Source organism: Tympanuchus pallidicinctus, unplaced genomic scaffold, assembly GCF_026119805.1.
Source record: "Tympanuchus pallidicinctus isolate F22 unplaced genomic scaffold, pur_lepc_1.0 scaffold10, whole genome shotgun sequence".
Taxonomy (NCBI): Eukaryota; Metazoa; Chordata; class Aves; order Galliformes; family Phasianidae; genus Tympanuchus; species Tympanuchus pallidicinctus.
In genome coordinates this window covers 12,718,442-12,744,866 of record NW_026294619.1, presented here as the reverse complement: position 1 = coordinate 12,744,866, position 26,425 = coordinate 12,718,442, and the positions used below count along the sequence as shown (strand labels likewise).

The 26,425-nt window shown below is 43.9% G+C and overlaps 1 protein-coding gene across 2 annotated transcripts in view; it reads left to right on the top strand.

Annotated features, from left to right (window-relative positions):
* The first annotated feature begins 2,592 nt into the window (after nucleotides 1–2,592).
* The window catches only part of RCSD1 (RCSD domain containing 1), a 35,166-nt gene continuing 11,333 nt past the window's right edge, over nucleotides 2,593–26,425 (top strand). Inside the window, exon 1 of one of the 2 annotated variants that reach the window (XM_052703310.1) lies at nucleotides 2,593–2,797. In XM_052703310.1, coding sequence (XP_052559270.1) covers nucleotides 2,792–2,797 — 6 coding nt within the window. In that variant the 5' untranslated portion in view covers nucleotides 2,593–2,791. The remainder of the gene's footprint in view (nucleotides 2,798–26,425) is intronic. The other variant, XM_052703301.1, reaches the window with a different exon arrangement.

Below are 26,425 nucleotides of genomic sequence, written 5' to 3'. Positions count from 1 at the left end.
TTGGTCTGAAGTGAACTTGCTCTTTTGGCCTCACACGTATCAAAAAGAATCAGCTGGGAAGCTGCAAAACCCCAGGGTCCACAAGCACAGCATTCTCTCACCCCAGTGAAATTTGTGTTCATCTGTCTGCTTTAATGTTATTTGTGATGACTGTTGTTTTTTTATCTCCTGAGAAGAACAGATGTAGAAATTTCTTTTGCATGTACCAACAAATGAATCTTATAGACATCCCAGAAAGTCTGTAAACAGAGATACAGAGGGTCACACTCCAGAATATTCCACATTCATGTTTGCACGTACACGTCATGTAAAACACTCAGCTCCTCAGTACAACCTCCCTTAATAACATTTTTCAGAAGGTTCTTGCAGTTAAAGCACGTGAATTTGTTTGTAACATATCTTTTGGTATTTTTCAGCCCAGGAAAAAAGAAAGCCTAGAACAAATCCACACTTCTTGTCTTCCTTTCTGGAGAAAAACATGCACCATATTTTTGCGCCTTTCTCTCCTTGCTTGTTCAGGAAGGAAGAATAAACATTAATAAACCGAGTACTATGTACCATGCTCAGAGCAATGGCATTTGGGAATTCTGCCGGCAGAAAAGATTTACTTCATGACAAGATACTTTGGAGCATAAATAAGTAGAGTGGAGAAGTGTGGGGGGTGTAGCTGTAACTGCGTTTGCGTTATTAGTGTGGGTAAAGTGATACTATCCCTGTCTAGCAGTTTCCTTTTCTGTCAGCCCAAGTGGTTTCCTCCATAGAGTAAAACCTCTGAAAGCAGAAAGAAAATATGGACTGAGCACAATGAAGCAACCATGGTATCTAACTGGTACCTAATTTTGGTGGTCTGTTACATGCAGACATCTTGAAAGTGACATTTGTGACCATAGGGAATTCCCTGAGTATGAAATTCTCCTGCTACTGCTACAGCAGGCAATGCATGGGTGGCCAAAAGTGTCTTGCCCTCCCCACCCTAACCTGCTTCTCATCGTTTCAGTTCCTATCCACCCAACTTGTGCCGAACTCTAAGAAATGAACAGCATTTCCAACCAAGAAGGAATTTCATTTTTGTATTCCTTTTAGAATAATAATTTTTATTTTATTCGAGTTCTTGTTACAGCATCTGCTGGTTGCTTACATTAGAGAGGATTCAACTAATCCAGTGTTTCAGCAACAGAAGATTATTTTGTCCTCTTGCCTAACCTCCAGATTGCAGTAACTCTGTGCATCATTCTTTTGGCTAAGAACTGAGCAACACTGTACATTGAACTTAGGAGATAATGAGACCATGATTTAAATTGACTAATTCCTATACTTTCTAAGGAACTGCAGGAGTCCTACAGCATTCAGTACTGCAAAAGTTAAGTATGCCATAAAAACCAATGTATTGAGACAATTTGTTGGTACCAATAATCTGGGATTTGATGATGTTCACATTTAAATTCATTCTGGAGTGTTTTCCTCCATATGCAGCAGAGGCTTGTATGAAACATTGCAAGGGGAAAGTATGCATCGCCTTCAGAAAAGATGCTTTAACCCTTTTCTGCCCCCAGCACAACAACGTGAAATTGTGTCTCTTGAAAGGCAAAGAAGCCAAGCAGAAGACAAAAGGGGTGTTTCCAAATTCCTCTGCACCACCCTGCTCTCAGGAGGTGGGGACTGAAATTCTTGAGAAGGAGCATGTGCAAACAGTTGCTAAAACAGGAACAAGATGTATAGTTTACAACACTGCAGTCTGAATGGAAAGGGAAACCGTAGCAAAACATTCCTGAGGCTTAGTTTTTCCCATCTGAGTTTTTGCACCTCCACAGAAGCTTCTCATTTCCAGTGTGCAAGTCTGTCCTTCCCTTCAAAAGGAGGGATAAATGTCCTGCAGTTTCTGTCCCTGTAATGTAAGAAATGAATTTGGAATGGAAAGAACAAGTCTTGCACTTGAGCTAGCCAGTGAGACCTCACATGGGGACACTGTGCTTGTGTCTGCTTTTGTGCAGCACTTTTCTCAGCGAAGCTGTGGTCTGTCTTCAGGGAATCACCCAACAGCATGATAGTACTGCTGATATTGTGCCTGGGAGTCCCAGCCATGGACCAAGGTATCAAAGCCACATCTTCTGTGCAAATGCATTGCCACCTGATTTCTGCTCCTTTTCCACCTCTCAGACTACTCTGAAGAAAGTCCTCTGCAACTGAAATTGGAGGAAAAGGGACAGTGTTAAAGAAAATATCTGACTCAAATACGATGAGGAGACCCTGCGGACTTGGAAAGATAAGAGAGAACAGGGGAGAGACTGAGGCAGATGTTGGGGAGCAACTGCCAGCAAAAGAGAAAAACAGAGGCATAACTGGGAAGAGAAACAAACAAATAAATAAATAAACGGGTGATAGAAATACAAAGGGGAGATAGAAAGTGAGGGAGAAAATGCACACATGGTGTCCCCAAGTTTGGGCACAGCAGCAGAGTTTGCTGCTTGTTGTCTCATGAGTACAGCACTCTGGGAAGGACAGTATCTGTTTAGATTTGTGTCTAAATTTAAACTCTGATTGCCTTGCCTCCCCTCCTCTCCTCTCGTCTCCCCTCCCTCCCTTCCTCTCACCCACCCGCCCTTCTTCCTTGTTCGTAGTGCAGGGCCACTCACTGGGCTCTGTCAGTTTTCAAGCTGAGCAGAAGTGTGGATATTACGTAGCCTCCACAGCAGCGTGATTTTGCTCTGGCTCTGCTGAAGTTTTCCCACAGATAAGAGAGAAAGGGGTGGGGAAGGAAGATTGCCCTGAGGACACCTCTCTCTAGCAGGACATGGAGGTAAAGAAAACTTACATTTCACTTGCTTGTGGCTTGCTCCTAAATTCTGCATTAGCTGCACCTTGCAAAGCAATTTCTCGCTGAAGGTGGTTCAAAGTGCCTTATTGTCAAGGTTCAGATAAATGTGTCTCCCCTACAATTCCAGCCTCTGCTGTGGACCTCAGAATGTTTTACAGGGTTGAGATTTGGAGGGGGGGGATGGTATGGGGAGAAATTACATCTGTGAAAGGGGAATGAGAAGGACTGCCATTTACTTTAGCAGTTAGTCTCTGAGGTAGGAAAATGAGTTACATTTTAATAGGAATAATTTTCAAATGGTGATTTGAAAATTCAGTAAAATTGCGCATGTAAGGAGAAGTGAACAAACTGTACAGGATTAGTGGACTCCTTGGGGTTGATTCCTAGCCAATACATAGAACAGCAGCTGTGATTTAGACCTAATTGTCCCCCCTGTTCCACATGGATCCCGCAGTCTCACTTTCATTACCAGCAGCATTTTGGTTCAGGAAAGCAAACTTGAGAGCTGTTGCTGCGGCAAGGTGAAGGAAAAGTGCAGCAATGGGGCAACTGCGGTGCTTTTCTTCACGCTGTGTGCCTTGTGCTTCTAGGGAATAGGAGCTCTAGTCTCTTGGCAGGCACACTGCTGATGGACAGGGGTGTGGAAGCAGGAATGAGAGTCCCCTGCCTTTTCAGTCCAAACCTTCTCTTGTATAGCAGCTTCTTAGGAAGGTAGTTCATTTTTCTTTGCCTCCTTTCCCATTCATGTGAAATGGGAGTGACAGTGCTTGCTTTGCTCATGTGAGATTGGATTCACTAGCTTTTCAAACCATTTTCAAGTGGCAGAGGAAAAATTGTGTTTAGGAGGGGCACGGAAGATAGAAATGCGATTACAACATTGGCAAAACCTCAAATGACGAAAGAGGACTTTGGATATTTCTTTCAGCAAAACACAGATCTTACCAAACACTTTATATTAATCTTCTCAGAAACGCCTTTTCTTTGTGCACTGGTGTGGCACCAGCAGTGTGGAGCACGCAACAAAGCCAGGCACCACTGTAATTTTTCTTTGAAGATTTCTAGCACATCGCTCATCTGGGCAGTTCTAATAACGCCCAGGTGTTAACACTGCAGTCCTTGTTATCTGTGCTGGCCTGCCCTGTAGGCAGGGGTTAAAGATCAGGCACGTTCATTACAAGATAAGTCCTCAGCAGACTATCTAAAAAATTTTGGTGTTGAGCAGAACCAAGCACTGCTGAAACCAATGCAGCGTAGATACATGCCATGACAAATGCGGAGCTTTATGAGGGTTTTTAGGTTTGTCAAAACCTGTATCAGTAGCTATTGCTGCTTGCTTCATACTTTTTCGCTGTGTAGTATCCTGTCACATCTCAGAGGGGCTATTGAACTCTTAATTTGTTATCACTGCTCTGCACAGGAAGTAGCATATGGAGCAAAAAATAATTGAGGGCTGAAACAGATATTCTGTCTTGTTGAGCACTCTTTGCCCCATCTCCTGTCCTCTCACCACAGGGGACTGCACCTCTCAATATTTTCTGTCACCTGCTACAGGGGTGTTTTAGAGTTGCAAGGCACGGACCTTTGTTTCCTTTCAGGAGATGTGTCACATTTGCAGTGGGTTCAACAGTCAGGAAGCTTCTCTGAATTATTTAGCCTATGACTTTCATTCTTTTGATTCTGATCCTCTACCTCAATATCTAACTCTTTACTCATGCTATCTTGTTTTCAGATCAGCTGTAGATTTATGTTCTTGTTTTTATAACACCTTAACTCCCCAGACACATTTTTAGTAGCGCGGGGGGGGCTGTGGGAGGGAGGAGGGTCTCCCCTCCTTGCTTCAACCCTCCAAAAAGGTGGTTGATGTCCCAAACCTAAGATATTAGACCAAAACAAAGCAAAGAGCAAAGACTTAAGTTCCCACCTGCCAATATTCTATTTCTTCTTGAGAGCTTTTCACAGGCAGTGTGTGCAGGACACGGAGGCTCATTACCGTTTATGCTTTAAAAAACGTGTAATGGTCCTGTGCAACAGGAACTAGAAGTTCTGTCATTTCCCCTTTTGCTTCATCTGCAGCATGCAGAGCTGCTCTGCGCTTTGCTGCTGGCACAACTGGCAAGTGCTTTGCTCTAGTGGGACACATGAGGATTACCAGCATTAGGGAAAGAAGGGCAGAGGGCTGACCTAGACAGATGATTTCCATCACGTCTTTGGCAGGAAGACCCTGTTTTTGAAGAACTTACAGAAGCAAGACAAAAAATGCAGCAAGACCCTGTTCTTGCTAGTTCATATAATTTTGTGGTCTGCTGATGTTTAAGATGTTTTGTTTTTGCAAAGACCCAGCTCCTTGATGCAAGACAGATTTGAGAACTGCTTTTCATTCCAGTGTTAAAGCTGATTAAATGAGCTTGAAATCATGAATCTACCACAAACAGACTGTTAGCTGCAAGAGTCTATAAAGCAGCCACTAAATCTTTGCACCTACAGTAAAAAAAGGATCATGTTGGTTTGTTAGCTTACACTTTTGGAATTGATCCAAGCTGTTTCATTCTCTTAGCTGTATTAAGCCTCACTGAAAATGTTGTGAGTTAGGGCATCCACTGACAGTGCTTGTGGCTTTCTGCAGTTCAAATTCTACAGCAGTCATGGCATTCCTCTTTCCTGCCTCTCTGTAGGAGCTTGAGAGCATGGAGACATTTGAACTTCACTCACAAAACAAGGGGATGCGATCCAAGCCAGAGTTTCACTTTGGTGGCTCCCCATGGTGCACTGGGTTCCCTTAGTTGTGAAGATGCTGCAAGCAGCTTTATTTCAGGAAGACTACTCTCTCCTTTGTGCCTACCAACAGATTTCATGTCTCTACAATTAACTCCTGCCGGATCTTGATTTTTCCTGTTGTTACATCAGCTAAGCAGAGGAAAGGCTCAGTTCTAAGTAGAGGCTTTGCTCACTTTTTCACTTTCCTACTGTGTAACTTACTAGACATTTCTCCAGTCCCCAGCACTGTGCTCTTCCTACACCACAATGTCCTCATCCGGGACATCTGAGGAGTAGTGGCTCCGCTGCTCTTTTCAGTAGCCTTATCTTTGTTGGGTGAAGATACCATGAAGAGGCCCTGGGACTGCTCTGATCCCTCTAGCTAGGAGCAGAGCTGTCCAGAGAAAATTTGTCTGACTCTGTTCCCCGTCTCACTGGGAGCCTGCAGAAACATCTGTGGGTTCAAATACATCCCCTCACTGAACTCCCTCAGACAGGCAAAGTCAGAAGCCGTTTTTCCTTTTTGCTGTGGTCAACCTAACATCACAACAGAGCACATTTCCAGGTCTAGCATCCCAACTGCATCCCTCCAGCAGCCATGGGGAATGATGCTCTGTCCCAAGATACAAGGGAGCTATCCTACAGAGCTGCTTACCATGACCTAGGAAAACTGCACAAAGTGTGCATCATCTGTCCTGAGAGAGGATTGAAGTGGAGGGAATGAAGAATGTGTAGCTAAGAGGGCTGAAATTTCTGTCCCTTATGGGCCCCCAGAGCAGTAGAACAGTAAGCCACGTAAAGGTAGACTGAGTTGAGTAACTTCCACTCTTGCAGCCATGGATTCAAGATAAGTATAGGCAGTATTCCATGGCTAGCTCTGCCAGGAAACAATTTCCCTTTCTCAAGAAGCTGTTCTGTTTGGTTTTCAGTGCAAAAGTTAAAATCTTCCTTTTCCACTTCTCTTTATTTTCATTTTGCTTAACAGCAAATGCACTTATATCCAGTGTTTTCCCCCAGTCTCATAAAAATAACACATTAATGCAGAGAGTCCACATCAATAAAGGGAAGAGTATTTAAATATATTAGGAGAGGTACCATATGACCCTAATTTACTCCTTAGGTCTGGACAAGTTTAGCTTTGCCTGACAGTAAATAGCATGTCTGCAGCAGAGCTGGAAAGGATCAAGTTTGCCAGACTTCCACAGTGCAGTGACTGGATGAAGCTCCCTTTTGATAGACAGGAAGGATCAAAACCAAAGCCCATGGGGGTGCTGTGACCCTGACTTTTACTTGGAGGGGACCCAGGATAAATGGTGTGCAGAATCTAATCTTTTCTTGTGCCAGTAGAGAATGAATGATTCTTCTGAACCCTTTCTGTCCTTTACTCCCCATTTTGACTTTTGTGTGGCTGAGTTTTGTCAGTCATGGTGAAAGCTTTTTGGAAAAGCCTTCTTTCCTGTACTCCACAGTCTAATTGGCAGGACATATTACCGTTGAGCAGCATATTATGCATACCTTCTCTATCACATTCCCAAGACTTGCTTAATCTGAAGAACAGGGAAAACATTAGAACTGCTTTACAGATAGCTGCCATAGGTGTTGCTAGGAAGCTCTGCTGGCTTTCGACTAGGAATTGACCAAGCCCATACAAACTAGGGGAGATTTTCTCCTCTGTTTCCGAGTAGTTGGTTAATAACACTAGAGGGGTGGATGCTCTTTTTCCTCTACCCCAACTCTATAACCTCATTTTGGGATCTGAGATAACAGCTGTAATAGCAGCAAAAAAAAAAAAAAAAAAAAGAGCTGTTTGGAGGACCTGTCTATTTTACAGGTGAAGTCCTCTAGTTTCCTCTAGGTGGTATAATACTGCAGAGACACAGTTTATTTTGATGTCTTATGACAATGATATGCCATCAGCATCCTGAAACACAGTATGGATGAGGATTAATTTGGTCTATAGACAGGAGATCTGTCGTATAAGAAGTTACTTTACAGATTCACTGCACAGTTGCTTCACATTTAGGTCCTGTCAGAGGCCTGGGGCTCCTTGTTCTTACGGTGTTTCATGTAGGTGTTTCACTTCATCCAAACCACTTAAGTATCCAGATATGCTGTCATGCCAGAAATGCTTTTACATTTGCATCAAGTCTGAGGCATACCTCTGTGGTATTTTCTCCTCAGTATATAGGTGTTGGTAATATACTGACAGAGACAAGGCTTATCTGCCCCATTAGTGCAGAAAGAAGTTTTCACCTGTGAGAGAGAAGAGATTAGATTAAATTCCCGTCAGATAGGAATGCATCACTTGCTAAAAAGAGCTTCTTCAAGTCATCTTCAAAGACTCAAATCTCTCTTGCTAAATTGACACCTCATACAGATGCATGTCAGTTTCCTTCTGTTCTTCTTCTGTAGCATCAAATTTTAATAGAACTCAAACCACATACAGCAGACAAGAAAATGGTAAGCTCTTTTTGATAACCTGGTGTGCTTGTGCACACTTTTTTGGTCAGCATGGATGACTAGTGGCCAATCTGCAAAGGATATTGATTTACCAGTGCCAGCTTCAACAAAGCCTCTTTGCATCTCAAATGTCTGAAACTCATGCTCTTAATACCATGCACAACTGGACCACAGCTCAGATTGTGCTGTTGTGTAGTTTCGTAGCTGTGGCACACAGTGGTGCCTTTCTGAGCATACTGAAGCATTTCACAAAATTTAATACCCCTACCTTATGCTTTATCAAGAAACCAAGCTATGTACTTCCTCTTAAGGCAAGAAATGTAGTGCTTACATAGACCACAGCTTTTCAAGGACAACAAATAATGTGTGCAGTTTGGAAAGCCTCAGTATCTAGTGGATGCAGACCAATTATTTGTTCAGTTTTGTGTTTTTACACAAAAATGCAAGTGAGAGGACAAGCTAACTCAGAAGAGTGGAAGTAAACAAGTCAGGGTGGCTGTACAGTCAGACAGGGAACAGGAATCTAAACCTTTTAACAGGGTAGATGATAATTTAGTGCTTTGGAAAAGCAATGTGCCTAGGAATAATGGGATCAAAATGAAGATGCGAGTGATTTAACTGGAGAGAGCATTAAAAAAGCCAATGTCAGGAGCTATCTTTTGTTGAATTCAAGCAATAGTATTGATGGGGCCACCAGAGGGGCAGGACAGTGCTGTTTCTACAGTCCTTCTGTGTGTGCAGCTGCTGGCAGGAGTCAGCAGCAACTCAGCATCAGTACCAAAAAGCATTTATGATTCCTTTCTGCTACATCACATTGTTCAAGCTCTGCAAACTTCTGCCTTCTGGAAATTTAGGTCAAAATAAACGGACATAATACCTGAAAGACTCTGGGAGCTGTCATGTGTGACACACAAAACTGATGTTACTCTTTCTTCCTGTTTTACGAATGGATTTCTTTATCCTGTAAAACTGTGAACTGCAACAGCAATAATTGTTTCAAGTCAACCCTCTTGAAATACCTTACTGCTGAGTACCATTTTCCACTGATGTAAGTTTGGGTGAAAAAGGTCCACTTTGTTTCTCCTCTCTTTTCACATACACACACTGAAGCTTGTGTGCCAGGTTTCCTAGTAATTTCAACCCTTGGGCCACGCAGCTTGTGTGTATTTAACTTGTGATATGTGTGTACTTTAATTTGGTTTCCTTGCTAATATTTATAATGAGCATGGAGTTGTCAACACCATCCCTCCATGCAAACCTGGTATTTTCATTGCCAGTTTCAGTTTCAAGCTATTTGTTCTGTTAGAGGCACAGGGGCTATCATACACCAGTCCTTCAGACAGCAGGTGTCTGTAAACAGAGCATAGAGGAAGAAAAGGGATGGATTGATAAATACTCTAGATTATGAGGTAACAGGGCACAGAAATGAAACAAGTCAGGCAGGTCATTCATGCAGAAGGGAAACAATTTTAGCACTGTCACTTTCATCTCTATTCTTGACACAGCTGTCTTTTTCACTAATGCCAGGGCTATTAACCTTATGTAATATGGAGTTCTGCTCTGCATAGCTCTTTCATCTCCTAGATCAATGTCTTTTCCACTAATATCAGGACTTTTAATCTCATGTAACCTCAAGTCCTACTCTATAAGTCAAGAAACCTTTGCCCACAGACTGGACCATAGGATTTCTTGGTCCTTGTCCTTCTACTCCCTTGTATGCACTGAGTGTGGAACTCACTGTATTTGACTGCCCTCCCTCACATCTCCTGCCCTCATCAGTGGCATCTCATACTCACACCGTTCCAGTTCTGATCTCACATGACTGCTATGGGTCACCCACCAGCTATTTCCTCATGCCAGATCTTTCAAGGCATTGCTCAGAAGTGTGGAGCTCAAGGTCCAGTCCTACAAGATCCATCCCATAGCAGCTTCACACTCTGACCCAGCAAAATGAGGTGTGCATCATCCACAGCAGCTCTTCGGGCCTTTGTAGCAAGCATCAGTTTAGGCTGATTCTCAAAGGTCAAAGCTAGAAGCCTTATTTTTTTGTTACCTACGGGAAAGAAACCTGTCAAGTAATGCAGCTGTCACGTGGTACTTATTCTCTATCTGCCCCGCAAATTAAAAATTCCTGAATTATTCTCTTATAAATCCAATATAATTTTTCTTCTCAAAACCTCTCACTTTAAGGTCTGCAAACTCATGGATGTGCTGGTCAGAGCAATCTAATGCTGATTTACTCACTGAGTAATGTGCAGGCACTGAGTTTGTGCTTCCTGTACACCTGGTGCCAGTGCCCCACCTGCAGAAACTGTGTCTGAAGCTGAAGGAACTCAGTCCCTCTTCTTGTCACCGAAAGAACGTGTAAGAGTTTCAGACAGCTGTTGGGAGAAAGAAATAGAACATTGGTGTGGGTAGGGTATTTCAAAGCTCTTACAAACATTGAGTTTCTCTTTTATGGGGCTGTCAGGAGAACTTTATAAGCTGGTTAACTCAGAAACAGAAGTAATTGTCCTTTTCAGATCACAGAAGAATCCCTATCAAAGGCTAAGCTGTAGCTTGAGGATTGCTTATGTGCACTCTCCTGAGGATATATATCAGAATCATTCACCAGTGGAAATCACTAAATTCCTAATGTGTCATTACAGTTGATCCAGACTCAGCTTGAAAATTTGGGTGGACATTCCCAAACATAACTGCAAACTACAGCTGCTTGGATTTGTCTGTCCAGCGTAGGCCCAGCTCTACACGAGCTCCAGAACCAGAGAAAGGGCAGCTGCTGAGAAAGAAGTCTTGCAAATCCAGTTCCTAAGAGCAGTAGGTGCTGCCGAGCTTTCCAGGGTCCCTTTGAAAAGACATCTCTGTGGATGTAGCTTAGCATTCACACCTCAAGTTGGCTGCTAGTTGCATGCTTACTATCACTTTCCTCCCTTCCATATCTGCATATCTTTTTAGACTAAATTCCTGGCCCAGATAAATACGAACCTCCTTCTCTGCCCTGTATCCAGTGTAGACCTAATTTAATAGCAATGTGTTACAAAGATAGTACAGTCCTAACTGATGTGTCCTGGAAGCCACAGCAGTTGGGAACACTGTGTAAACTCATTTACCCTTCTGACTTTCAGTTCCCAGCATGATAAATTGAGAAGAGTTGAAACCCTGTGCTGCTACAACCAGGCTGTATCTAATATCAAGTTGAAATTTGGAGGGATCGCAATCTACATACATATTTTAACCAAAGCTTTTTGAACTGTCACTGCTTCTTTGCATTCTCTATGTCCTTTCATTGACAGTTCACTTACTTTGATTACTAATTTGGCCTTCTAATAGCTTCAGATTAGACAATTAATTCAGATTGAATATGTGCCTGCATCTTTAAGTGTTCTGTCAGTCCAAGAGCTGCCCTTCCTCATCTCACCTAAAGCATCTTGTGCCTAAGCTGCCTCCTGTTGAAGTTCATCTTCAGACCTCTGCTAAAAGCTGGCCTTTCCCTTGCCCCACATGAAGCAAGCAAAGGAAAAGCCAAACTGAAAAGCAATTGAAAGCTAATTCACAGGGCTGAGCTGCTTCCTACGGCTGTTCCATTAAGTCTGCTCATTTCCTTCAGAGCAGCTACCCGTGTGTGTCAATTTGTGTAGGTGGGAGCGTAGTGTGGTTTCACATTGTGTGCTATGCAGTGCTATGAAAATTACTTAAAGCCACAGCATGTTTCAGATGGTTTAAAAGAATAATCTTCTGCAAGGTACATTTTAATCAACAGAAAGCTGTTTGTTTCAAGAGGCTCTATCAAATAACTATGGCTCATGTATTGTATACTCTGCTCTCAGATAGTATGCGCACATCCTCCATTTTCCCAGCTGCCTCTCCCCTGTGCCTCAGGTGAGGAGAGACTGGGCTCATGTAGGCTGGATATACCTGCCTCACAGAGGGCATCACTTCCCCACTCTCTGCAAGCAGCCTGGAAGGTTCTGATGGTTGTTCTTCCATTGGCTCCCCCCTCATTCTTCCAGAGCAGCAAGAGCTCCCTTAGATAAGACCCAGAAGTACACATGGAGAAGCACCACCAAATAACCTGGGGCAACTGACAGGCTTGTACAGTCCGTAGTCCGTCGTCCAGCAGGAACAACAGTCAGAAGCCAAGAGGGAAAGATTTGGAAGCTGGGAATGATCCTGGGGAAAACGCAGGCCAAGAGTATAAGTTGTGCAAGCATTTGATGCAGATGCTGTGCTGGGTAAGTGGATGATATCTTACAATAGTTATTTATGCTCTTCTTCAGTACTACTATCTCACCCCTCAACCATGGAGACATTTGCTAGCACTTGTAGCATGAATATCTCAAGGACAAATCCCAGATACTGATTGCTAAAGGATACATGGGACACATGGGAAGACATGCGATTCAGTCCAGCCAGACTGCAGTCTTGATCACAGCTGTTGTCAGCTGTAGATTAGGACATCAGCATCATTGTACTAGGGGTAAAGATAAGTGCTTGGCTCTGCACGAGCTGTTTCAGATCTCTAAATTCCTAAACCACACAACTTCAGTGACTTACCTATTCAAAGAATAATTTCTGAGAAATAACCCTTTTCATCCCCCCAAAAGCCTTTCATGTGCATTTTAGTTATCTGCAGTAGCTCACGTCTGGTTATATCAACCAAGTTTTCAGGCAGCAGTTGTTGCTAGAGGGTTCCCATCAGGCAGAGAGGTGGTGTTGCTGACAGGTCTATACATCCTGCTTGACACACAAGAAAAAACAGAGTAACTCCTGAGGTAAGCTGAAAGCTGTGTAGGTGTTCATTTTGTTAAGATTAAGTTTGCAGTGGTGGTGTTTGAAAGAGATCAGGGTTCTTCAGTTATTTAGGAAAGTGGTGCAAGGGCTCTGAGTTGATGCTACATCTTACTGCCAAAGTAATGCCCATTAGCTTCCTTCAATGTGACTTTCCTTAAGGCAGTTAAGGGACCTGCTTTTCATCATCCCAATTCACATTTTTGTAATCTCAACTAATAGAAATGCTCAGTATTATCTGCTGCAAGATTTTGGCTCGCTGTCAGTACTCATGTTTTAGACACACCAAGTATTTCCCCCCAAAAAACTTTGCACTATTGTAAACTCAGTGAAAATAAGACTACAGATGTGTCACTGGTGTTCACTTGGAGCAAGAGAAGAACTACAATATTAAAACTGTTCTTTTAAGGCCAAATTCTCATTTACGATCACTAGAAATTTCTTGAAACTGTTTGTTCCAGATAAATACAGCCAGAAGTTTTAAACAGACATAATAACTCAAAAGAAATTGAAGGACACAGAGTTCTCAGGCTTTCATAGAAGGAGGACACTTTCAATAAGTCTTCTAGAAAAGTTAGACTTAGTAAGTGCAGAGATCTTTGTTAAATTAGTGGCATGGTTGTATGTCATTGCTGAAGGCCACTGATGGCTCAGCTCCACTATGCAGTGCAAAGCTTTGCTGGGTAGCAGTTAGATGGTTTGAAATACATTACCATTTACTCTAGCATTAAACTAAGTTACTGATTTGTGAATTTTGCTGTATTTTTTTTTTTTTTTTCTTGAAGCTGTAGAACCTAGAAAATCTCAGCCTCTCCTAAAGAGCATGTCTTGCCCTCATCACAACAGTGTCTGGAACAAGACACTAATGCACCCCAAAGACTCAGAAAGGAGAACCTTGTTGGTGTGTCTGGGCTTAAAACATATCACTGACGATCTTTTGAAGTTGGTGATGTTTCAGGTTACAGGAAAGCTCCTTCTGCATAGGGCTGCTCCATAGAAAAGCTGCTATACTGCATGTATGGTCAGAGCCTCTGTGCTTTTTTCGGTGTTACCCCCTTAGTATGGCTGGATTCAGTCAGATAGCAACTTTATCCACAAACCTTTTCCTGCTGTCTGAAATTACTTCCAAGCTGGCTGCTTGGATTGTCTGCAAGCTGTTGTGTCAGGTTTGTAATGTGGCAATTACTTAAGCACAATCCTTTTACAGGAAAGGCTGAAAACATTTCTCCTTGAATTGATTGAATGAGTTAATGAGGCTTATCTGCTTGCCCTGTTTTCTGAATTACTTTGTCTGTAGGTATCTGGCCTTGTAGGTATCTGGCCAATGTAGATTTTTACCTCTCCAATGAGTCCATCTACACTTTCCTCTTCATTGACCACAAGCAAATCTTGTTATTCATTTTAAAAATCTAGTGATCTTAATGATCATGATCTCTTCTTACTGTACACGGCACTGCTTCTCCCCTCCATAATGTTAGGGCTCATAGATGCTTAACAGCCTCTTATTACAGCTCCCTACCTCTCCTCTGGGCCTCCTGTGTGCTCACAGTCCTCTTGCCCTCCCAGTCTCTTCTGAGCCTTTTTTGCACATTCTCTCATCTAAATCTTACTTCAGTGTTTCATTTTTACTACTTTCATCATCTTTGAGCTTCTCCTTCCTCTCATATTGTTGACTTAGAGGTCTAGGGAAATCATACTCTGACTCTACTCGCTGAGCCTATGTACACTATTGTGCAGACAATTGTTATAGTACAGCTGCACAGCGACAGACAGGAAGAGTAAGCTGAACAAACAAGCCAAGAAAAACAAGGGATGCACGTGACCAAGGCATGAAATCTGTTGTCTAGAAAAGTGTCCTTAAGACACCCTTATAACTGTGCTGCGTATTGTCTCTTTCTTCATTTTCCCTAAAAAAATCTAGTTCTGTTAGAAACCAGACTGAAATTCTATCAAAAAAGATCTGCCCTTTGTAAGTGTTAGAAGTTCTCAGGACATACTTAGGAAGAGTTTCATGGAAACGAAGCTCCTCAATTAGTATGTGCCAAAAGTATTTTGTATTGCACAGAATCCAGATGGCTACATTCCATGGACACAGAAGTGAAATGCAGATACCTGGTCTGCATGCATGTTCACACAGTAGCGTGTCAGAGCTGATGGTTCCCTTGGTGTGAGCACAGCATCAGATGAATGTGTCCCATTTGACACTGTCATGAACAGCTGTGCAACACTGCGACTATAGGGATCAGATCACTTTCAATGGGAAATCTTAATGCACAAGATGTGACTCTTGTGGAAAACTAGTGGGCCGTGGAACATAAAGTCAAAGTGGAACTTGTGTAGCCCAGACTAAAATTCTCCCCTGGATTTTGAGTAGCTGAGCACAAGTCATTCTTTGCAAGATAACTGTACTGTTTATACAGAACTGAAACACTGTAATCCATTCTTTGGCCTAGAAAAAGCCTTGCAGTCATCACCTGACTGCTGCCTCTTTCACTTCACAAGGCATCTGCCTGCTTGGCGTTAAAACTTGACCAGTGCTTGGAGTTCTGCTTCTGTACAAGCCTAGAGTTGCCCCTTCTGACCTGCTCATGACCCCTCCCTTGCAGCCCAAACCAAACTGGTGTTAGAAAGGAGGCATTTCCCTGTTACATCCTCCCTGCCCCACATCCTCATCTCTATTGCCCTCTCCTTTCCCCGGGAGAATACTCTCAGCCCTGTGTACACCAACAGAATTAGGCAGCTCATGAAATGCACTGCACTGTTCATGGGGAAGGAAATGGCAGTGCTCCTGTGTTACTGCAGGTTTCTGCAGTTGCCTCAGCCAAGGACTCCCAAAACACTAGATGTACAAAGAAAATAAATAAGTTTTAAATGGTCTGCCACCTTCTTCACCGAGCAGCAAGTCTAGGACGATCAGCCAGATGCCTCATTTTGAACACGGCAGAGCCAAAAGCTGTTCCCATCTCCAAAGGTGACGGGCTGAGCTTACATACATGCTGGCCCTGCGCAGGCCCACAGCCCAACAGAGACCAGGTACTGCAGTTCACTGCCTAAAAGTAAGGGTGGCACTTGATCAACCCCTTCTTGGCAGCCTTTGACAGATATGATAAGATAGTTGCTCAGGAAGTGGATGGCCTGGGTTCAGTTCTGTCGTCAAGGGGTGTGGCCTTGAGACTCTCCGTTCTGTCTAACAAGAGATGAGTTCTAATCTGTTGCTGAGGTCAGAGCTAGGGCAAGCACTCACCAGCCTTCCTGCTAAAGCCCTGCCAGCACGTAGCAAAGAATCCACAGTTCTCTAGGGCAGAGGGAAGTGTGCACCTGTGTCCTAGTGGGCTGAGTTCTCTCCTGATAGCTATCTCCTAGTACGTCTCCTGATAGATTTCCCTCAGATCTGTCTCTGTGTTGTATGCAGCAATTGCTAGTGCGCATGAAAATATACAAAGTAGTACATTTCTCAGTCAAGGCTCCTAATCATGAAGGTTTTGAAGGTTTGGAGTGATGTTCTGGTATTACAGCTTACAGGCACGATATAATTGCTAAATACTCTCATTACTAAGTGGGACAGTCAAGGTTTAATGTGCATCATTTGCAGTGATACTGGTTTTACTAATCTCACCAGGCACTGTTTAGAAAACACAGACCAGGCACTCCTGAGAATTATATACCATGGCATAAAGAAAAGAACAACTTGTCATAAATTGAACCTGAGAAATTTGCAACACCAGCCAAAGACTAGTACAGGGTGGCTGGCATTCTCTTCCTATATAAGGGCCTTTCCAGACGAGATAGGATAAGTTACCAATAAAGTCCAGATAGGCATACAGGAGTCTGCTTTCTCTGCTTCATTTTTGGGTCCAGGAGGCTGTGAGGAGAGCAGCAGAAGTCCCACCTGATTAAGATAAACTAAGACTTGATGCAGTTATGCTGAGGAGAAGAAATACGTTTCAGAAAATGTTATGAAACCTGGCATTGTTACCAACCTTACATCAATCATGTAAAACAACACTACAAAAACCATTAGCATTGCACCCATTTTGCAAGAAATGCATCAAAAAAGGAAGGCAGGCAAGAAAGCCAGGAGCTCCCGGCCTTACTTAAGTGCAGAAAAGGGCATGGAAACAGGAATGGGTTACCTGGGAGGACTACAGAGAAGTTGTCCAAGCAGCCAGGGATAAGGTTAAGAAAGCCAGATAGAATTAAATCTAGTCAGAGACATAAAGGAGAACAAGAAGAGTTTCTACAGATGTGCCAGTGATAAAAGGAAAGCCAGGAAAGATGTAGGCCCTCTCCAGAAAGAAACTAGAGACCTGATCGCGAGGGACAGGGAGAAAGCTGAGGTGCTCAATGACTTCTTTGCCTCAGTCTTCACCATTAAGAGCTATAGCCACACCATCCAAGCTGCAGAAAGCAAAGGTAAGAACTAGGAGAAGGAAGATCTGCCTGCTGTAAGTGAAAATCAGGCTCTAGACCATCTGCACAAGTCCAGGGGACCTGACGAGCTCCATCCATGGGTTCTGAGGGAACTGGCAGATGATGCTGCCAAGCTGCTATCCATCATATTTGAAAGGTCATGGCAGTTTAGTGGAGTTCCCACTGATTGGAAAAGGGGAAACTTAAACCCCATTTTCAAGAAGGGAAAAGAAGAAGATCCAGGGAACTAAAGGCTAGTCAGTCTCACCTCTGTGCCTGGCAAAATCATGGAACAGATCCTCCTGAAAACCCTACTAAGGCACATGGAAAATAAAGATGATGTGATTAGTGGTAACCAACATGGTTTCACCAAGCGCAAGTCATGCCTGACTAACTTGGTGGCTTTTTATTATGGAGTTACAGTGTCAATAGATTAAGGAAGAGTAACTGACATTGTCTACCTGGACTTGAGCAAAATGTTTGACACTGTCCCGCATGACATCCTTGTCACTAAATTGGAGAAAAATGAATTTGATGGGTGGCCCACTCGCTGGGTAAGGAATTGTCTGGATGGTTGCACTCAGTGAGTTGCAGTCAGTGGCTCAGTGTCCAAGTGGAATCTGGTGATGAGTGGCATTCCTCAGAGATCAGTGCTCCAGTGTTACTTAACATCTTTGTAGGTGACATGGATAATGGGGTTGGGTGCACCCTCAGCAAGTTTACAGATGACACCAAGCTTAAGTGGTGCAGTTGACACTCCAGAAGGAAGAGATGCTATCCAGAGGGACCTGGACAGGCTTGAGATGTGGGCCCTTGCCAACTTCATGAAGTTCAGCAAGGTCAAGTGCAAGGTCCTGCACCTGGATCAGAGCAATCCCAAGCACAGATACAGGCTGGGTTGCAAATGTCTTGAGAAAAGCCCTGAGAAGAAGGATTTGGGGGTGTCGGTTGATGCAATATTCAACATAAGCTGGCAGTGTACACTTGCAGCCCAGAAGGCCAACTGTATCCTGGGTTGCATCAAAAGAAGCATGACCAGCAGGTTAAGGGAGGTGATTCTGCCCCTCTACTCTGTTCTCATGAACACATGAGACTATGAGAACACAATACTCACATGGAGTATTGTGTCCATTTCTGGAGTTTCTAACATGGAAGGACATGGAGCTGTTGGAGTGGGTCCAGAGGAGGGCCATGAAGATAATCAGAGGGCTGGAGCAGCTCCCCTGTGAGGACAAGCTGAGTGAGCTGGGGCTCTTCAACCTGGAAAAGAGAAGGCTCCAGGAGGATCCTATAGCAGCCTACAGGAAAGCTGGGAAGGGACTTTTTATAATGGCATGTAGCAAGAGGACAATGGGAAATGGTTTTAAACTGGAAGACAGTAGATTTAGATTAGATATTAGGAAGAAATTCTTTGCTGTGAGGGTAGTAAGATACTGGAACAGATGCTGAGAACTGCACAGAGAGCTTGTGGATGTCCTCTCCCTGGAAGCATTCAAGGCCAGGCTGGATGGGACTTTGAGCAACTGGGTCTAGAGGAAGGTGTCCCTGCCTATAGCTGGGGGCTGGAACTAGGTGACCCTAAAGGTCCCTTCCAACCCAAACTATTCTGTGCTTCTATAATCAACAGCAAAAGGGGAACTTCTTAGAAGGTAGTTTAAAATAACCTTATCTTATTTTATTTGCATTCTAGTCACTCTCTGAAGAGGAAAGCAGATAGTATATTTGCCACTTCTAATTTCCTGGGGTCTACAGATGTTTCCTCTGGCACTTGCTGCTCTCTTCTTCCCAGCTCCCCAAAGACTGGCTGGCTCACCTGTACTTGAATACCCTCAAGACATCATCTAGCTCCAGCCATCTTCTTAGTGATGTCTGTAGCCCAGTGCAGTTTGGGTGTTTTTTTTATTTACAATAACCATTGGCTTTGATCTTCAGAAACTCTAGGCAATCCCAGGTTACCTGGAGAGAAGTACCAGAGAAGGAGCCTGAGCAAGTTTCTCTAAAGAAATCCCTTTACTAATTTCTACCAGATATCTCCAACCTGGCCTAGTTTACTAGTCTTCCTTACATGAGCCTTTAAATCTGGCAGATCTGAGTCCCTGCAGTTTTGAAACAGCTGCACTGTATTTGGGAGCTGCTTGCTGTCTTCTAGAGAAGACTGCTCATCATTACTGAGTTGAAATATCCTCCTGTTACCCTTTGTGTAGCACTTGACCCTGAGTGCCAAGATGGCAGCAGTTCACAAGGGAAGCCATAGAGGAGAAAATTAAGCCCAGACCACTGCAAGTCTAAAAAAAATGTTTCCCTAAAGTAAACTCTTCCCAAACATGGAAAAATTTTACATATTTTTATGTATTTCATGTAAAATAAGATTTTCCTGCCCTTTCTCGTAAAACCCAACATGCAAGCTTCCTTTGAAGTCCCTGTTCCTCATACTATTCTGTATGTTATGTGTTCTGTGTTATGGTCAGAACTTCTTTCTCATCATTACTGTGGCTACGTAACAGCCTTGCTGTTGAGTTCAGACACACACTCATCCTATTCATTCAGTCAGTCATCTGTGGTGGGATAAGTGTTGACCTGGGTACCATTTCTGAGGAGGGATGTTATACATCTCAGAATTACTCTTGTGGCTAACTTACTTGCAAACTTGAAAGATAGGCTGCAGTGATTTGCTCTCAGGCAAGAAGCTTGCTCTGCACTGTAAAATTTACCAAAAGGAAGGATTTAAGAAGATACCTGACATTTTGCAAAATTGAGGTGTTTAGCTTCTGATAAAAGAAGCTAAGAAAACAAGAACAAAGAAAACATGACAGAAAGAAAAGTAGAAAATTAATATTTCTTTTCCAGCCTTTGACAGAACTGCAAATTTGGGACCTATCTTCACCTGGAAAATAACTGCAATAAAGCTCTGTTATGGCAGGTTTGCAGAGATGTGGCTCACACAGTACTCATCACAGCTTTCGCTGTGGTGGACCACAGCACAGTTACTGTCACTCCTGTTCTGTAATGAATGGTAGGAAATGCAAGTAGGAGCCTTGGACCTGAATCTCAGGGAGCTACATGGACACAAGACAGACAGGACTGGCTATAAGGTATCACAGCAGGCACAGCTGCAGCTACTTCTATCTGGGGCTTCTGCCAATAGTTTAAAATTTACCACGAGCAGATGAGGAGCAGCAGCATTGCCAGATAAGAGGCCAAGTGAATAAATAAACCACATAAATCCCTCCTGAAACAGGGAGTTGGACAGTCTCCAATGAGAATGATTTGTGAAGAAGGCTAGAGAAAGAGACGGGAAGAAAGATGCTTTGCTGGGGTGAAGAGGGGTCAGTGTAGCAAGAAGAGGTTTGTTTATTCAAGGCTTACATCTTGGGATGTGTTGCTTCTTGAGCCAGGGGCCCGTCGTACTGCTGAGCTCCAGTCGGAACCACCCCTGTGAGATTTCCTTCTAGGGATGTAAAAATGGGCTATACAAGTGTGAGCCCTCCCACTTCCTGGGTGATCTACGTTCAGCCCTCAGTGATACTTTCATGGATCACCAGAATTAATAAGCTCATATTGTGTCTGGATTCTAGCAATTTTTGCAGCCTGGTTCCTCATGCTGTGACTTCGTTATTTTCCCATCCTCTTGCCTTTCAGTTTGCTCCTTTGGGGGAGTTTGTGTTCTAAACTGGCCCTTCTCACTTATTTCTCCTTTTGCAGTCCTAACAATGTTCCCCTTTCAAAATAATCTTGGTGCCACTGTGGTGCTCACATGGACATAGATAAACAGTTTAAATTATGTTGGCATGAGGATGCAAACAGGGATTCATCTAAGTGGAAAATGCAGGGAGATGGCTTTGAATGAAACTGAAGACTATATATTAGATTTATCCATGGGTAATTTGGGTCCAGTTGTAACTAAAACCTCTTCTTGAACTTTTTAAAGTTCATTTAAACAGGAGTTTCTTACAAGCTGTCTAATCTTAACTGCACTTACACAAGAGTTGAAATAACTAGTGCCTGTTAAGAGAGATTGAAAACAAAAATTCAGTTACCTAGTTCTTGCCATTGAACAAGACTAAAAGAGAGGCAGATTTGCCCAAGTGAACCAAAACTTGTCTATTCTCCACTATTTTCTCCTTTAAGGCGAAGACTTATACCCAGGGATCAATTCAAGTTTCTTTAGATTCTCTTATTTGATCAGTAAATGAATTTAAGGGTAGAAAACAATGGTTTGATATGTCGGCCTCTTTGGACACTTACCCTCAGAACAGGTAATCCAGGGATCCTCCTAACTGAAGGTTTTATCAATTCACTTCATACAGACATGGTATTACTATGTTTTGCATCAATATTGAATATTACTGTGGTTTTTAACCACCTAGGACTGGTCACACACACACATTTGGCTGGTAGAGAGGAGTATTCATGATACATTCTCCAACGCAGAATCACAGAATCACCAAGGTTGGAAAAGACCTACAAGATCATCCAATCCAACCATCCACCTATCGCCACTAGTTCTCACTAAATCATGTCCCTCCGTATAACGCCTAAATGTTCCTTGAACACCTCCAGGGTCAGTGACTCCACCACCTCCCTGGGCAGCCCATTCCAGTGCCTGACCACTCTTTCAGAAAAGCAGCACCTCCTAGCATCCAGCCTGAATCTCCCCTGGCACGACTTGAGGCCATTCCCAGTTGTCCTAGTCACACAAGAGAAGTGGCTGACTCCCAGCTCACTATAGCCTCTCTTCAGGAAGTTCATATTTTCTCCAGATAGACTGAAATGGTACCTTATATGTAGTGCTTTGTGAATATGCAGTGACTTGCATATGTTGCATATATGAAATGCAACATTTTCCACAAGTCCAATAAAAGTTTGTCCAGGGAGAAAAGAATAGCTCATACTTGAAGATATGGACACCCCATATCTTCATGGGGCAACATGGGAGGAGATGATGCTGTCAACACTTCTTCGCTGCTTGATGGGCAAGAAAGTAGGATGTCTCTGATTCACCAAACTCCATCTGCACAGGGGGAGTCCTTTCCAGAGGGAAGTTCATAACCTCATCATGGGGATAAGAGGTGTCCACCACCAGGGGAGCCCCATCAGAAGGCACATGTCTTGCTACAGCATAACACACGACTCTCAAAATGTTGTCTTCTGTGTCAGAAGCGGGTACCTGAGACATTTGAGAATGGCTTTCTTGCTCTCTTAAGGCAGCAGATTACGAAGCAGTTCAGTTATGCTGGAAAAAAAAAAAAAAAAGGAGCTTCTATCAGATGAAGATTGTATTGCTCCCTGTGCAAGCTGAGATGGTGACCCCAGGGTACATGGTGTAAGCTTCCCCCTGCAGACAAGGTCTCTGAATGGTTCGCTCTTTAAATCCTGCAGCTACCTTACTGAAAATTGAGATGGCTACATGTGATGTCTGGGAAAGCTGTGAGCAGAAGGCACGAGTCAGCCTTTGAGAGTGCTGCTTTGCAGGGTCAGGTGGTGAATGGGAGCCTGTGCAAGACTCTGGTTTCTCCTGCATTCACTTTAATTTCAAAGGAAACCACAGCATCGTTTCCCAATATTTGTTACTGAACTCCAGCAGAATGCAGTGATGTTTATTTTGGCAGGAGCTTTGACCTAAGCAGATTCCTGCCCCCAGACACCTTCCCCATCCCTTCCTTGGCTGCTGTAGGTGTGGAGCTGCTCTTCCTGTGCCACACTGTAGGCCACAGCGCTCCCTGTGCCCACAATGACCCTCTGCTATGCCAGTGTTCTTTTCTGTTCAGTGGCAAGGTGAACCTGAATTAAAAACAATCTCCTTTTTTTTGATTGGGTTATTTGTAGTCAGAATTACATCCCTGACTTGGTTTAGGGCACAGTCCTGCAGGCAATTTCATCTGCAGAGTTGAGGAAGGATAAGAACAGGAGCTGCTCAAAGCAGCACTGTGGGTAGAGAGAAAAGTTCAAAATATGCCTTGACTGCTGTACTAACAAATGTGCCTTTTAGAGCCAGGTACCTGGGTTAGCAGTGGGTGGGAGGGCTGTGAAGAAAATCATATCACCCTCTGAGCAGGAGGACACGTCAAGATGGCCTTTCCTCAGACTCTGGCCAAGTGAGCAGTGGTGAGGTCTGGTCCCTTGGCTGCAGTCTGCTCCCTTGTTGGGCCGTGCCACCAATGCTGTTACTGAAATGATTGGGGTTAAAAATAACCTGGTAAAGAGTTAAGGGAAGTATTTTTAGCCCAGATCATTTCAGTGATCCAGTTTACAGCACATCCCTACAAACACACTGGCATGAGGGAGGGGGAAGGAAAGGTCAAGGGAAAAAAGAGCAGTTGGAAACATGAGCTCTTTGTCCAAACCAGGATTTCATGAAATGGCACCCCAAAAGCGCTGACGCTCTCTGCTTTTCACCCAGCTTCCTGACAACTGGGTTTCTCATGGTGAAGCACTGAGAGCTGTCTGCTGAAGATCTCTGATTTCTGGATCCTGTTTCTGAGAGCAAGACACCGGCCCTGGGCCTCTTACGCTATTTTGTGTCTGCCACTATATTTATCATTATTTTTGCCCCATTTGCTTTTGCTTCAGAGGATAGGGCAGCAATGAAAAACTCCATGGGAGTCAGGGGGAAGCTGTGCATAGTTTGTGCAAGTGCAGGGTATGAGAAGGCAGCAGGCATGATGGCCTGGTGTGAGGACTGCCTTTGGGGAATAGCTTTTGTGAAGCACTTCAGGGCAGGGCCTTATAAACAAGTCTAGATGCAGCTGCATGAAGACGAGAGTGGGAAAGTACACAGGACTGGTTCAAACAGTCATGTAAGCAGCAGCTGGGTTCATAGCCACAAAACACACCAGTCTTGCAAGGTGCTGCAAAGTCACCCGCCCTTGCAGTTAAAAGGTGTTCGGTGCAGCCAAAGTATTGTAAATACAAAAGCAGGCACTTCAGAGGACTTCTGGCACAGTGGGGGACACATCTCTGCTGGTACTCCGCCAGTATGTTGGTGCTGCTTAACCCCAAACACTTCACTGTATGGTAATTAATACACATTTGCTCTTTTCACCAGACAAAGCAGATGCGCAAATCCAAACTGGCGCTTCTCCCTCACTGTCTGTTTCCAACACCTACAGGTCCCCCTTCTGACTAGCACTGCAGTCACCTATCACAGCCAGTGCCCAAACTTGTAGGGTACCAATCCCACGACATGGAGTCAGGACAGCTTTCAGTTGCAGAGGCCTGGGGTGGGGGGAGCCAGTTTTGAACCAATCCCAGCAGGATGTTCAAATTCATCCCCAAAACTACCTCTGGGCTTTCCAGCTTTTCCCAGGACTATTTCTAATTTTGATTTCATAAGAAACTCATTATCTGTAGTGATACTCCCTACCTGTAGCTTACATCCATGACTCTTAAGAAAAGTTCTTTGTGAGTACACAAATGGTACAGACAGGAAACTGTGGCTTCTAGACTCCTTTTGTCCTTAGCGCCTTTAACCCTAGCACCTTCTGCCATATTAGCCTGCCAGTGCTGTCACAATTGCACCTTGAAGAGACACAGCAGGGATGGTGTGGGAAACTTCTGCAGGACCTGATGGTGTGTCTACCAGACAGCCTGTGAGAGAAGTAGGGGCATACATCTCTGCTAAAAATGGTGGCGCCTCTTCAAGCCATCTGCAAAATAGAGGCAAGGCAGGCAGTACATTTTGCTCTCACATCAGAGGCAATGATTCCAAAGGAAAAGGACTCTTTCAAAGGAAGGAGAGGCTTTTGTGGGAAGTTTGAGTTGCTGAAACTGTACCTACTCCATGAATAAAGGCAGAACTTTCTTCTGCAGCACAGCTAGAGGGACTGGGCTCAGTCTCAAAAGCAATGAGATGGGATTAAAAAAAAAAACATTTTCAAATTTACTCAAATTTATAAGCTTACTTGGAAGAGGAAAGTGAGACCCCTCACAGAGAACTTGTTAGATGCTCTTCCTCTTTTGCAGTGATATGCTCACATTGATGGTGCAATTTAATTCCTGTTTTGCCTCTCAATCTGAAATCTTTCAGAATTTGTGACGCTTAGATACTTATTTTTATGGAAGAGTGAAAGACCTCCAAATAGCAGCCACCAAATGGCTGATGGAGTAAGTCTTGTACCGTGGCTCACTGCTTTTAGTCCATGCAGACAGACCACATTTTTGACAGGTGCAAAATTCAAGTCTCAATAATTCTGCTGTTTTTGGAAAAGAAGACCAGAACTGCTCCTCATCATCATTTAGAAAGTTGGTGGACTGTTAATGAATGGGGAAAACACTAAGAATGGAAGAGAATGCACTAATACCCCAGGTCAGGAGAGAGCTAGCACCAAGCAGCCATGTCTCAGTGATGGAGGAGGCTGAGGGCTGGTGCCAGCTCTGCGTGGAGAGTGAGAACATGAGGCTTCCCACTTCCTTGCAGTGAACACGCAACCACTGGAAATCAGCGGGTGAGCACTTTCCTTCCCATGTGAGGGAGGGAGTTTTCCGCATCCAAGAGTCCCAGTATGGTGAACCCCCTCGACTAGGAGGCACACAGCCTGGAACACCAGCTGGGAAAAAAAAAAAGAAAAAAATACCCAGCCCTGTAGAAAAAGCTGGACAGAGGACAGCAGTTCAATTGCCAGAAAGGATCTGAGAAAGGACTTTTCCTGTTGCAAAAGGCATAGCGTAATTGGAGAGCCTGCAGCTGGCAGTTTTGGGAGGACACAGCCCGTGGGCTACTTGTTCTAATCTTAGAATGGCATGCTCACTGCTTCCTGTGTGCTGGACTCAGGCTCCATGTGTTGGAGAACTGTGCTGCAGTGCTACCAGCAAAAAAAGAAATGCACAGAGAAAAGGAGCCGTGTTTTCAGACCGGAGAGCAACAAGTTTAACAAAAACAGCCACACAACAACCTCAACATAAGAGGTCAAGGAGGCCAATAGGAAATGCACTGCCTTTTCTGGGTGAAGGCAGAGGACTGTGAAAGAAGCACAAGTATGAGAAGAAAAGAGACTATAGGGGAGGCAACCCACCCACACAAACTTCTGGCACCTGCATTTCCTCAGCCTTAGCTGAGTCGCCGAGTCAAGCACTTGGATTCTTTCTCCTTTCCCCAGCTTCATCCTTCTTCCCCTCCTATTTCCAGACAGCCCTTCCTGAACAGCATGGAGCTCTGGAAAGGGCTCTGCCTCCCCACTGAGCCCAGACATCATTGTTTCG